Consider the following 13,568-nt stretch of genomic DNA (forward strand, 5'->3'; position numbering starts at 1 on the left):
TGTGACTTGTCATACCTTTATTTTAGCAAGCAGAAAACTACTCTTTCCCTCAGCCTGCAGCACCAACAGAGCAGGGGTTAATGAACAAGGAATATAGTGCAGCTCAGTGGTGGTTCAAATTCCTTTGCTTTCATAAATGGGCCTGCACAGCCTTTAGTATTAAGAGGCAAGGGGAAAAAAACCATTTCACTACGGAATCGGAACGCTTTTAAATTAAAAAAAAAATTGACAAAGATCAGCACCATTTTTAGTCATTCAGAGAAAAGGATGTGGCCTAGTTATTTGCATTCCTAGAAATGTACCTCTCTTAACATAGGGAATTCCATGCTGTCCCTTCCGAAACAGGCTCTAGAATTGTAGGATCTTAAGATTCTAGCAGTGACCATCCAGGCCTCTAGACAGTGGAGCAATTCCCAAAGACAACTTGTGTTGCCAAGCATCCCTTACCTACTACATGGCAGAGATGGCATCGCACAAATCACTGGGCTGCTCTCTGCTGACAGTCTAAGGAGAAAGGCAGATAGCACCCCCTATCCTCCCTCACTGTTGGGACTGAACTCATACCACAGAGGTATTCTTGCCATCTCAGAACTGGGTAAAAACATCCTGTCACATACTGGCCAAAAAAGTGCATAACACTAATCAGTGCTAAAAGCCCATGGTCATTTTAGTTACACCCCCAAACCCCTCAGGCTTTACCTACAGCAAAACTGAGTAACAATATGATGCTAACTGATAGCTCTGTCTCAGGGCTTGTTGCTTGACCATATGCAGGATGAAGTGCAAGGGAGAGAACTGAGCCAACTCTCTAGCAAATTCAGGGTTCTGAAATGTGCTATCTTTAGTCTGAAGCTTGGGAAAAATCTGCAGCCCTACTCAGGCTTTGAAGGAGTTAAGATCAGGGCTGGGCTGCAGGCACAGCTGCTTACAGAGTTTGAAGGCTGTTAACAGGGAGTTTTCCATTAGTAGAACATCCTGCTGACTACAGTGAGCATTTTCTTAGATGCTTTGTGACAGTGAATGAGGAGAACCGCTTCAAGATGTCATCCTTGCAAGTATAAAATCAGTGTTCTGTGACCATTAGTGTCCGAGGGGTGGGTCAGTGCCATCCCTACAACACACTCCTCAATCAATGTTACCCAGTCTAGCCATGCTATGCTTCCTCCTTAACTCTCACCCATGTTGGGTCTTGAACACAAGAGGACCCCTCCTGCATGTCACACTTATGGCTGAAATTTAATGAACAGACTTTTCCCTCCCCAGTAAGACAGGTATGTAATTTATAGAAAGTCAAGAGGTAGATGAAAAGCCACTACAGAAATATCAGGAATAACTGGGTCCAAATCAACTCTCACCCTCTGGTCTTCCTGAATACAAGTGGCCACCCCATCCATCCTGACTGGGGGTGAGAGCACAAGGTTTGCTTTATACAAAGGCTGCAAGTCCCAGTTCAGCCTCTGCTAGCTTGTCAGCTCCAGCAATTGGTGCAAGATCCTCTTCTGCCCATAGCGCACTTGCAAGGCCTGCTGCTCTCTCAGGCTTAGTTTGCCATAAGCCACCTTGTCATTTAGCAAGTCCTGCTCTGCTTTCAGGTCTGAGCTGTAAGACTCCAGCGTCAGCAGCGCACTGTCATGGAGAAGCTTCTTCCATGAGGCTTTGAGTCTGGGTATTGTCTCGTTAGACAAAGTAAAGCTCTCTTCATCCTCTGTGTCGTCTTCCCAGCCCTCGTGCTCTTTAAACTCTTTGAATTCCTCTGCAGCCATACACAGCACCTACAACCAACCACACGGACACCTAATCATTATCTCAGGCAGTGACTAAGGTTGAATAGAATCGAGGTCCCAATTTTCAGCTACTGAACACTAGTTCGGGGCGGTGGGGGGGGAATCTCTATCAAAGCTATGAAAACACAATCCTCCTGGACTCCCAGGAATGGGCACTAAGGAGGTAGTGAATAACCCAACAGCAGGAAAGCAAAACAGCTAGTTGGTTTAGTGGGGGCATTTGGCCAAGACACGAATGCTGAGCATGCTTGCTTCAGTACAGGATCTGATCTTCAGGGGCCTTAATTTCCCAGCAGTACTTAGTTTTATTGCAATACTGTCAGTCCTGAGGGGGGAAGGCTGGTGTGTTGCTTAAAATTCCCTGCTCCTGGACCCTTAACATGAAAACAGATTCACAGTACAGTTGACTAACATTTAATCTCTTATCAGATGAGAAAGCTTTAAAAAAAGCAAGCAAATAAAGCAGCTCAATGTTTAAGATCCTGATTTTCAGGGGTCTGCTTCCTAGTTTCAGTGCTGCTAGTGCACAGCTGGGGAGTGAAGGGGCCTTTTGGCAGGGTTTTAAATACTCCCCCCCCTTCCCAGCTAGCTTCATGAGGGCTGTCACAAGCACAGACCCTCCAATACAGTAACTCCTCACTTAACATCATAGTTCTGTTCCTGAAAAATGCAACTTTAAGCAAAACAATGTTAAGTGAATCCAATTTCCCCCTAAGAATTAATGTGGGGGGTGGGTTAGGTTCCAGGGAAATTTTTTTCACCAGACAAAAAACTATGTATTATATAGATATATTCACAGTATACATTTTAAACAATTTAATACTGTTCACAGCTATGATGATTGTGAAGCTTGGCGGAGGTGGTGAAGTTAGAGGGTCGGATATTTCCCAGGGAATGCCTTGCTGGCAGTGGTTCTCAAACTTTTGTACTGGTGACCCCTTCCACATCGCAAGCCTCTGAGTGCAAACCCCCCATATAAATTAAAAATACTTTTTATATATTTAATACCATTATAAATGCTGGAGGCAAAGTGGGGTTTGGGGTGGAGGTTGACAGCTCGCAACCCCCCATGGGAACCCTTGGGGTCACGAGGTTATTACAACTCCCAGTTTGAGAACCCCTGTGCTAAATGATGAACTAGCACTCGGCTGAGCCCTCAAGGGTTAACATGTTGTTAATGTAGCCTCACACTACAGGGCAGCAGCGATGGAGGAGAGGGGAGACTGCATGGCAGACAGAGATGCACACTGCCCCTTTAAGTAAGCTGACCCACTCTTAAATGCATTGTCTTTATAAGTGGATCAAGAAGTTGAGACAGCAGCTGCTGCCCCAAGCTCTCTGTGTCCCCACCCTGCTCTATATGGAGAAGAAGGGGTAAGCAGGGAGTAGGAGCAGGGGGAGGGGGACACCCTGACATTAGCCCCCTCCGCACAGCAAGCAGGAGGCTTGGGGAGCAGCTCCAAGGCAGAGGGCAGGAGCAGCATATGGCAGCGGGGGGAGGGACAGCTGCAATTGATAGCCTGCTGGGGGGCTGCCGGTCCACCCTGGCTCCAAGCCCCCACCAGCTAACTGCAACGGGCTGCTCTTCCTGCAAGCAGTGGACAAAGCCAACGTTAGAAGGGAGCACTGCACAACTTTAAACGAGCATGTGCCCTAACTGATCAGCAACTTAACATCGAAACAACTGCGGCCTCGGCTACACTGGCGCTTTACAGTGCTGCAGCTTTCTCGCTCAGGGGTGTGAAAAAACACCCCCCTGAGCGCAGCAAGTTACAGCGCTGCAAAGCGCCAGTGTAAACAGTGCCCCAGCGCTGGGAGCTAATCCCCTCGGGGAGGTGCAGTACATGCAGCACTGGGAGAGCTCTCTCCCAGCGCTGGCCCCACGACCACACTCACACTTCAAAGTGCTGCCGCGGGAGGGCTCCCGCGGCAGCGCTGTACGGCTGCAAGTGTAGCCAGACCTGTTAACTGGGACAACTTTAAGTGAGGAGTTACTGTATTGATGGCCTGTGACTGCGCTCTCAGCTTCCTGGACAGTTTCCCTACAAAATGGAGCTCTCAGCCACACTGAAGGTTACATGAACAATACCATTAAATGCCACATGGACACATCCCCTGATCTGTCACAGTGCTGCTCCCTCTTAAAGAGCATCAGAGCACGGAGACTCGGCTACCCTGGGAAGCTCACACGTCTCCTTCACGCTAGACTCTAACTTGACCTCCATATAATCCCAGAGCACCAGACTCCATCTTTGCGATTAGACCCTTGCTCCTCCCAGTTCTGAGTAAAGCTCTAATCACAGGAAGGCAGAATTTCCCGAGCCCCTTTATTCTTACAGGAAAAAAATCCCCGTAACAGGTCAACATGCAGTATTTATAAACTATTCCAGATTAGCTCCATCCTCCTCGTGAGGCAGAGATTCTACCTGTGACCCCACATTGGAGGGACAACAGAACAAGCCTCCATGGGGCAGGATCAGTGCAGCCATCAGACATTGCACCACGCACCTTCAATGTCATGGAGAGCTCTTCCTCCGTCAACACTTCCTCCCAGCCAATCACAAAGGCTCCTTCTTCCCCCACCATCTCCAGCTGGCAAAGGAAATCCCACTGCTCAGAGACCAGCTGCCGCTCCGCTTCAGTGCTGGCACCTGTTTGAGGACGACAGGAGAGACAAGTCAACCACGCCCACTACACAAGGGGGGGAGGACGGACAAAACTCTGTAGAGCAAGAGACAGGCCAAGACTTTCAAAAGCCACTAGTGAATTTGTACCCCAACGTGCAATGCCTTAGAGGCCTGACTGCCCCGAGGTGCTGAGCACCACACCCACCTAAAACCCAGAGGCAAGAAGCAGTTTCAGGGACTGTTTCTAAAGCAGAGGCAGAGGTTGTCTGTGGCTGCCTTGAAGCTCATCCCTGAGGGTGGAAGGAAAACGTTGTGGGTGCCCCGCGATGAGTGGTTATGGAAGGTTGGCTGCTACACGCTTTGTTTAAAGGGCTGCAGGTATGGCCCATAGTCTCCTTCTACCAGAGTCAGTCAGAATTAAGCTACCCTACCTCCAAATGCTACAAGCCACTCACCCTGCAGAGCAGCCCTGCGCACCGTCACCATCTGGATGTCGGCAGTGTCGTCCGTGTTGCCGGGGTACGGCTCAGCAAAGCCGTACATGTGCATGAGTTGCCAGTTGGCCATCTGGCCGTAGGTATTGAAGATCTCTTGGCCTTTGCTGATGGGCTGCGTGGTGACCATTTTCAAACACTCCTGTAGGCAGAGGGACGGAACAGGCACGAAGGTGAAGGCAGCGTCACGATACGCAGAGTAAGAGACTCCGTCCTTATGCGGCAAGTGCGGCCAAGTTCCCCCTGCCAGGACTGTAAGGGAACTAGGCCTTGCTGGCTCCCCACAATGGCCCTCGCGCAGGAGAGAGAGTGATTCTGGGACACACCAGGAAATCCCATTGCCTGGCCAACGCGGGCGGGTTTCTCTGTGTCCCACCCAATACCTTGGGCAATAGGCTGACCTGGGAGAGCCAGTGTCCCTGGCAAACACAGAGGTGAGTGTAACAGTAGCCGCTACCGCTCAGTCTCCAGTCCTGCTCCTGTCACATAAAAGTACCTTGGTGGCCCACCAAGCCCTTCCCCCCGCCCTGAGTTGCTGGGCTGGGGCAGTCTGCATTGCCATCGCCTGTGCTCGTTCTATGGCAAACAGGGACATCAGGCTTCCAACAGCAAACAGGCCAGCACCATTCCCTCCGGGGAAACCATTCCCTCCCAGGGCTCCGGCCCCCGGCATGTCCTAGAGCCAAGCCCCCTATCTCCCAACGTGGAGGCACCAACGCCCCCCTGCAATCAGATTGGCGAAAGCACACCCTGCTGCCCAGGCAGAACCCCCCTGGGCTTCACACGGGCAGATCTGGTCCTTGCATTGGGGGCCAGGAGCATGGAACCCCCCGAGGGCTACTGTAGCCGAGCGTTACCTCTGCCACGCAGCAGCAATACAGGTCGCCAGTCACGGAGCTCAGCCCCGGATTAGAGGTGAGGTGCTATGAGCTGTGGCAGGCAGGGCAGCAGACTGGATGATTGAACAGTCCCCCACCTGGCTCTGGAATCCAGGTGTCTCAATGGAGAGCCAGGGCTGGGCTTCCCTTCCCGCACCCCCCATCAAAGGCCAGAGGGGAACCACACCGCAGCTGGTTGTGATCAGATAGAACCAGCTGGACGAGTAACGAGCCATGGCCAATGCCTAGGGATACATACACTCTCCATTCACGCAGCTCCCCACCTACTCACCAGGGAATATTCCAGGTTGGCATTGTGATTGGCCACGTGATTCAAAATGTCAGCCATGGGCACCATCATGGGCGGGTTGGGCTCCTTCTCATCCTCGTCTTCCTCATCCAGGGGCTCCTGGAAGCTATTTGGGAGGAGAGGTGAGGACAAGCCGATTCCCAGTCCTGCGAAATGAATCCGTGGCCCGTAGCCCACCCTGGGCCTGTGAATGCCGGGGGCCGGCTGGCTACCTCGGAGGGCACAGAGAAGTGTATGCAGCGAGCCCAGGCGGTGGCAGCGCCAGAGCCACCTCCTGCCAGGAGAAGCCTGGTGAGCTACAATCTAGCCCTCATGTCTGACTCCCCAAGGAGATTCCTCAGGCTCACCCAAGGAGGCTTCAGTTCAGCCCCTCTGGATCCAGAGACGTCTGCTGCGGAACTGCAACTCCCCATCTCACCTGTAGGCCATGACGAACGCCACCAGCCTCCGGTACAGCTCCGGCGTATGCAGCTTGGGGTCAAAGAGGTCCAGGTGGGACTCCATGAAGGGCAGGATGATGGAGGTGTACTCCAGCTGGATGTTGGCCAGGTCTTTGTCCACCGCTTCTAGGATGCCAGTGCCTTGTAGGAGCCTCACCCTCTCTTCTTCAGGCCTGTATCAAGGGGCAGGCATGGCAGAGATTATCCCCAGCCAGGAAGGGATTGAATTAATATAATTACCCTTGAATCAAGTCTCCTGGATCCTCAATGGCCTCCCACTCTACTGCTGTCTGCATCTAGTTAGCCCAGACCCCAAGTTCAACCCACTGTAAACCCTGGCTAGCATTTAGGATGGGCAACCACCTAGGCTACCAACGTATCTAACAGAACCAAGCTACACGCTGCTGACCCTTGGGGAAACAGCCAAAGAGGGCAGGAGGCACACAGCCAGGAACAGAACCGAGGCCAGAACAGTGCTTTATCCCCAGGAGCACACCAACTCCCAAAAGCCAGCGCCCCAGTGGCAGGAAGGACCTGACACCCAGGACCGAGTCTCATCAGGCTGCTGGATTTCTGCAGCCTGACACTAGCGTGTGGTATAATCTTACCAGAACATGGGGTGATCCAGGCTGCTGAAGTCAGGCCAGAGCGAGAAGTAGGGACGCCAGTGGGAGTTGCTGGCCGTGTATTCATGCAGCAAAGACAGAAGGAGAGGCACCCAGCCAGACTGACTCTCCAGGGATGCTTGGTCTAGGGAGCCAAACACAGAGGAGACAGGAAGGAGAGGAGGGGAGGAACATGCTGAGATCCCAGGACTTGTTATTCCTTCACTGGAGAGCCAATGCCTTTGGCTGTTAAGGACCAAAATCACTGCACTGCTCCAGGCTCCCCGGCAGAAGGGGTGGGGGTGAGTTGGGGACTCCAGACTTGCTACTCCCAGGATGGCAGAGAGACAGGAGGGTGGGGGTGGCTCTTCCACCAACAATCCCTTACCCCACTTGTTCGTTAGAAGCTCTGCAAACCACTGCCCTCTCCAGGTCTAGCTTAGACAACTCCCCCTCCCCATGAGATTCCCCCAGGCTACAGGCTGCCTGAAGCAGACGGGAGCACGTTGGCCACTGACTAAGGCCCGATTTGCTGCCCCTGAAATTCTCCAGACTCCTGCATATTAATCACTGGTCTACCCCCAGCAGGCGCGACCATAATGTTTTAGCCAATCTCCCTTTTCCTGCCTCAGCTGGACGAGAAAATGGGGGCCAACATGGCGACAGAGCAGCCACGGGAGCAGGAGAAATCAGGAGAATCAAAGAACCAGGTTAGAAAAACTCCCAACTTTCAAGAACTTTGTTCCAACCTGGCAGCCAGCTGAAGTCAGCTGCAGGGCTCTTAGCTCAACACCACGTGTCCTGCTCTCGTACCTTTTTCCAAGAGGGACCGGATGGAGGTGGTGTTCTGGGACAGGAGCGCGGCTCTTGGAACGGTGAAGAGGACTTCTCCGATCTGGAGGTCCTCTCTGGCCAACAGGCCGTAGTCTGACACTGTGCCCTCTTTGCTCACGTAGACCTAGGAGAGAGGTGGCTGTCAGGGCCTGTCAGGGCCTGTTGGGACCCCAGTGAAAACCTGCCTCTGGTGGGACAGCCGTGAAGGGTTGCAAGGAAAATGAAGCCAAGAGGTCAGGAGAATAAATCCAAGCAGCATCCATGGAAGCCCAGACAGTTAGACTCATCCCTCACGCGGCCGAGGGATTTCCTGCCAATGTAAACAGGAGGTTGGTTTTTAAATAACAAACCTACAGCCAACCCGACGGCTGCACCCTTGCACTAGTGCACGTGAGAAGTAACTGGAAATCACCACCTCGTAAGCCCTCGCACTCAGCCTCGCTGCTTCCCTGCCCACCACTCCAACCCCTCCCCTGAGAACTTCCATGGATGAGTGATCACCCAGCCCTTGGAACGCCAGCCTTGCCCTATCAGCCCGACAGGTGGCAGATACCCATACGCCACACTCAGCCTGAGACCCCTGAACACTGGGACTCACACCTGGGTGAGGGTCACTCGATACCCGGCTTCCATCATCCGGATCCTCCTACCTTTGGGCTGAGCTCCAACCCGACCTTCTCACACCAATCCAGGAAGCCAGAAAGGGGGTCAGCTCTGCCGTCCTCTGCAGGGCTGCCCCCTGCAGCCACCTGCTAACAGAAAGAGGGGTCAAGCTTAGGGAACAAGGACAGCTCAGGCACTAGAGAGATCTCACGGCAGAGGACGGAGGGAAACCCTGGAGGCCTCGTTGAGTTCCAGCTTGGGTAAATTACAACACAGAGGGAAGCACTAGGCTCCAGTGGATGGAACAACAGATCAGAAGTTAGGAGACCTGGGTGCTATTTCCGGCAAAGCCAGGCTCAGTCAGGCATTGGGCAAATCATTTCATTTCCCCTGGGCCTCACTTTCTCCATCTCAAACAGGGTGAGGCGGCTGCCTACCCATCTTTGTAAACTGCTCTGAAGTCTACGGACGGACAGAGTATTATTACTAGCTATCCCTATAGCTTCAATTGGGTACCCTAGTTCCTTCACTTCCTGTCTTAAACGGCTGCTGTGCACGGGTTACACATCGGTTGTGTTTCTGGGCAGAGATGGCCGCATTCCTGCAGTGAGTGAAGTGCTTTGGGATGAAAGGGGATATTTATGTATGCGAGATCATCATTAGAAGACAGGCCAGTCATGCTTCTCTCTCCCAACACAGGCCCTTGCTGCAGCGAAGAGAGGAAGAATGACAGAAGACGGCTGTTCTCTGCTGCGACCAGAAGATTTGAACTGGGAGGTAAAAGATCTCAGAAATGTTTACAACAGGTTTAGTCACTTCTTCGGGTAGGTCTTCCGTTCTGTGGCACATGCACAGGCAGAAGATTATTTGCTATTGCTCTTAGATTCAACAGGGCCTAGCATTCTTCCAGACTGTAATAGTTACTGTTACCCTTACCTGACATGGCAGCTCTCCCCACCACTGGAGAATCTGTGCCCCAAAAGGAATAAAAACCCATCTCCCTCCCATGTACTGTTGGTTGAATTGTCTACCTGGTCAGACCAAGCCAGCCAGACCATGGAGGTTAAGTCCATTAATGGCTATTAGCCAGGATGGGTAAGGAATGGTGTCCCTAGCCTCTGTTTGTCAGAGGGTGGAGATGGATGGCAGGAGAGAGATCACTTGATCATTACCTGTTAGGTTCACTCCCTCTGGGGCACCTGGCATTGGCCACTGTCGGTAGACAGATACTGGGCTGGATGGACCTTTGGTCTGACCCAGTACGGCTGTTCTTATGTTCTAAGTTTACATTAGAGGAAAATGGCAAAAATCACCAAAGTATCATTGAAAGTTAGCATTTGAAACTGGACTGTTAATGAAAAAGTTAACCAAGTAGCAGGGAAAACACAACAATCTGGGATTTCCCCCCCTCAATCAGAGCACAGAGCTCCATTTGCAAGGATTTGTGGGGCCATTATTGTCACTCACAATCACTGGGCTAACCCAAGAAGGTGTCTAATCCTTCGCTAATCCCAAACGTTTCAAATTGCAGGGTGATCATTCTGGTCCAAGAGTTCATTCTAGAAGAGTGTTACAAAGGGCCTGTCTACATTACCGCGTAAGTCAATGTAACCCCTGAGCGACGTACGTTCCATCGCCGTAAGCGGAAGTGTAGACAAGCTCAAAGTGTCACTTACCCAATGAGGGAGCAGAAACAAGACTGCACAGCCACTCATACAACACAAAACAGCCAATGGTCAAAGGGGACAGTCTGCAAACAACCCGTAACAAGTATTAGACAAATGGATTTGCAGAAATCAGGGCTGGTTCGTGACTAAGCTGCTAATTAAAGGGAGCTACTTTCCTAGTGAAAATTATTTAAAACCGTCTGGCTAGCTCCACTGAAAAGATTCCACCTAAAACCTGTATTCTGGAGTCAAGTTGCTTTGTTCAGGTGTTTTTCTGACTCACTAGCCCTACATATTTGTTGCTAATGTGAGCAAGGTCAGTCTGATTTCATTTTCAGATTTCAATCTTCATAAGACCGGCCATACTGGGTCAGACCAAAGATCCATTTAGCCCAGTTTCCTGTCTTCCCAGCGGCAATGCCAGGTGCTTCCGAAGGAACAAACAGAACAGGGCGATTATTGAGTGATCCATCCCCGGTCGCCCATTCCAAGCTTCTGGCAAACAGAGGTTTAGGTACACCCAGAACACGGGGTTGTGTCCCTGATCATCTTGGCCAACAGCCATTGCTGGACCTGTCCTCCATAAACGTATCTAATTCTTTTTAGAACCCAGTTATACTTTTGGCCTTCACAACATCCCTTGCCAACAAGTTCCACCGGTTGACTGTGCGTTGTGTGAAGAAATATTTCCTCTTGTTTGTATTAAATCTGCTGCCTATTCATTTAATTTGGTGACCCCTAGTTCTTGTGTTATGTGAAGGGGTAAATAACACTTCCTTATTCACTTTCTCCACACCAGTCATGATTTTACAGCCATCCATCATAGTCCCCCTGAATTCTCTTTTTTCCAAGCTGAACAGTCCCAGTCTCTATAATCTCTCCTCCTAAACTGTTCCATACCCCTCGTCATTTTTGTTGCCCTTCTCTGCACCTTTTCCAGTTCCAATCTATCTTTTTGGAGATGGGGCAACCAGAACTGTGCACAGTATTCAAGATGTGGGCATACCAGGGATTTATATAAGAGGCATTATATTTTCTGTCTTATTCTCTATCCTTTTCCTAGCGGTTCCCTAACATTCTGTTTGCTTTTTTGACGGCTGCTGCACATTGAGCAGATGTTTTTAGAGAACTATACATGATTCCACGATCTCTTTCTTGAGTGGTAACAGCTAACTTAGACCCCATCATTTTATATGGATAGTTGGGATTATGTTTTCCAGTGTGCGTTACTTTGCATTTATCAACACTGAATTCCATCTGCCATTTCCTTGCCCAGTCACCCAGTTCTGCGAGATCCCTTTGTATCTCTCCCCAGTCTGCTTTGAACTTAACGATCTTGAGTAATTTAGTGGCATCTGCAAACTTTGCCACCTCGCTGCCCACCACCCAGCTCAGAGCTTAGATTCAGCCTTTAACCCACTAGAAGAATTTTTAATTGAAGTAGAATTTAAGTTAATAAAGGCAGGGCTGACTCTTCGCTCTCACCCGTAGCCCCGATAACAGTGACCAGCTGTTGGGCCAGTGAGTGTCAACATACAGATTAAGAGCCAAGGCCCCCTACCCAAGTCAGATCCCCTTTCTGATAGAGATGGATTCAGCTACCCCCAAGCTTCCCCACCCCGCCCCAGTAATTACTGGCTGCAGCCGAGGCCGCCGCTCCCTCCTCGGCCCTGCCCAGCCGAGCCTGGGAGATCCGCTTCGTCCTCACTCCGGTGTAAACGCGCCTCACTCCGCAGTGGCCCCAGCCGGAGCCGAGCCCTGGGACGAGCATGTGGGGCAGCACCTGCCCCTTTCACCGCTACCTGGGGAGCCGGGACCGCCCCGCCCCCGGCGCTTTTCCTGCAGCGGGAGTCCCCGGCACCTCTCGGGGGGGGTGTCCCGCTCCGCCCCCCAGTGCTGGAGCCGCCCGTGGCGGGGGGCGGGGTCCCGAGCCCCCAGAGGCGCGTCCCCCCGCCCGCTACCTTGGGCCGCTTCGCCGCCGTCGCCATGCCCGGCCTCGGGGGTGGGACGGAGCCGCGTCCGCAGCGCAGAAAACAGGCGGCGGCCGCCGCTTCCACGTGGTTCCCCAGCACCCGGGGCCGCCTTCCGGGCTGGGGCAGGCCACGCCCCCTTCGCTTACGGGGGCCGAGATGGGCCTAGAGCTGCAGGCCCCGCCCCTCCCCAGCCCTAGGGGCTGCCCATGGCCCCAGCAGGGGGCTGGTTGTGTGGCAAGGGCTGGAGGCGGGGGGCTGGGAGAATGGGGCCAGGCTCCCCCCACCAGTAAAGTGCAGCCTCCCCCCCGGGGGGAGGGGGGCAGCAGCCAGAGGCTCCCCCAGGCCCTGGGGAGTCAGTGGGGTCATTCTGGCGGGACAAACCCTTCCAGGGCTGGGCTGTGTGGGGTCCATGCGCAGCCCGTGGGGCTCCCCTGGGAGGCTCTCCCCAAACAAGGAGCGCACAGAGCTTTGGGAGTGCAGCAAGGGGGGGGGGGGAGTGGGGAGAAGCGATGCCCCCAAGCAGCCTGTTTTCCAGAGGGCAGGTGTTCAAGGCAGTCCAGCCCCTGGGCCCCTTGGAAACACTTGGCCTCAGTGTTCTGGTTTCAGAAGTTTCCAGTTGAATTAAAATTCAACCCCTTTGCTGCTGCTGTTTGCAGTAAGACGTGGGTGACGTGAGCTAAATCCGTTCTCAGAGTGGGTGGTTATGAGAGCAGCCCAGCCGCCTTCCTGGGGTTGTAGCCCCACGCTCTAGTCACTGCTGCACTGACTAAAGCGGCAAAACCTTGGGCCCATCTCATTTGTTTTCCCCTTTAGGAAGCGGTGTCAGACACACTGACGTGTGGCTCGGTGGATGCTACCGCTGGCTTGCTTAGCTTCAACCATTTAGCCAAAGGAAGCAGAAAGGGATGTTGGTGTCAATGGATTTAAAGGGAGCCTCTGAATGTCTACAGGGTCGGGCCTGCAGGTGAAATAGGCAGGGGAATGCCTAGTGTGTGAATCCTACCAGAGCATGTCAGGAGTTAGGTGGCTTTGCGTATGCCCGCTGGCAGAAATGTAGGGTTAGATGGGAGCTGACCAGGGGTTTTGAGGAAGCCTGTGGAGAAGAGATCTGCAAAATCCTAGTGTGGCACCCTAACCACTGGCCCATCCTTCCTCTACGTCCCACATTCCTTTGGAGGTGTCAGCAGGAACTGCGACCTAGTACAGAAGGCCAAATGTCAGACACTAACTCAGGCTTCTAGTGACAGTAGGAGAAAATAGCTCCCGGGCCATCCGTAAGGAATATACATACCTGAGACCTGTCCTACTTGTCTCTGCCCTGGCCTTTCCAGCTCCCGCATCAGAGTGACAATC

At 52.5% G+C, this 13,568-nt stretch overlaps 1 protein-coding gene across 2 annotated transcripts; it reads right to left on the bottom strand.

The window, feature by feature from the left end:
- Window positions 1-216: 216 nt before the first annotated feature.
- On the bottom strand, window positions 217-12,335 carry SETD6 (SET domain containing 6, protein lysine methyltransferase). 2 transcript variants are annotated; one of them, XM_039503083.1, is made up of 9 exons: window positions 12,204-12,335; window positions 8,623-8,721; window positions 7,952-8,096; window positions 7,142-7,283; window positions 6,512-6,706; window positions 6,076-6,199; window positions 4,867-5,047; window positions 4,293-4,435; window positions 217-1,772 (listed from the first exon to the last, which is right to left on the bottom strand). In XM_039503083.1, exons 1-9 carry the CDS (start codon window positions 12,228-12,230, stop codon window positions 1,461-1,463), a joined length of 1,368 nt encoding a protein of 455 aa, XP_039359017.1. In that variant the 5' UTR covers window positions 12,231-12,335; the 3' UTR covers window positions 217-1,460. The 2 variants fall into 2 exon arrangements, with proteins under 2 accessions (XP_039359017.1, XP_039359015.1); XM_039503081.1 differs by having other exon boundaries at window positions 8,623-8,724; window positions 12,204-12,326.
- Between the last annotated feature and the right edge of the window lie 1,233 nt (window positions 12,336-13,568).

This window comes from Mauremys reevesii, linkage group 16 (assembly GCF_016161935.1).
Source record: "Mauremys reevesii isolate NIE-2019 linkage group 16, ASM1616193v1, whole genome shotgun sequence".
Lineage (NCBI taxonomy): Eukaryota > Metazoa > Chordata > Testudines > Geoemydidae > Mauremys > Mauremys reevesii.

Excerpts from the sequence above, each read along its gene's own strand:
- SETD6 (XM_039503081.1), bottom strand. The coding sequence starts at position 12,230 with ATGGCGACGGCGGCGAAGCGGCCCAAG. Across the intron at positions 6,200-6,511 it reads GCGTTCGTCATGGCCTACAG|CTTCCAGGAGCCCCTGGATG; the intron begins GTGAGATGGGGA and ends CCTCCCAAATAG. Across the intron at positions 5,048-6,075 it reads CCAACCTGGAATATTCCCTG|GAGTGTTTGAAAATGGTCAC; the intron begins GTGAGTAGGTGG and ends CTCTGCCTACAG.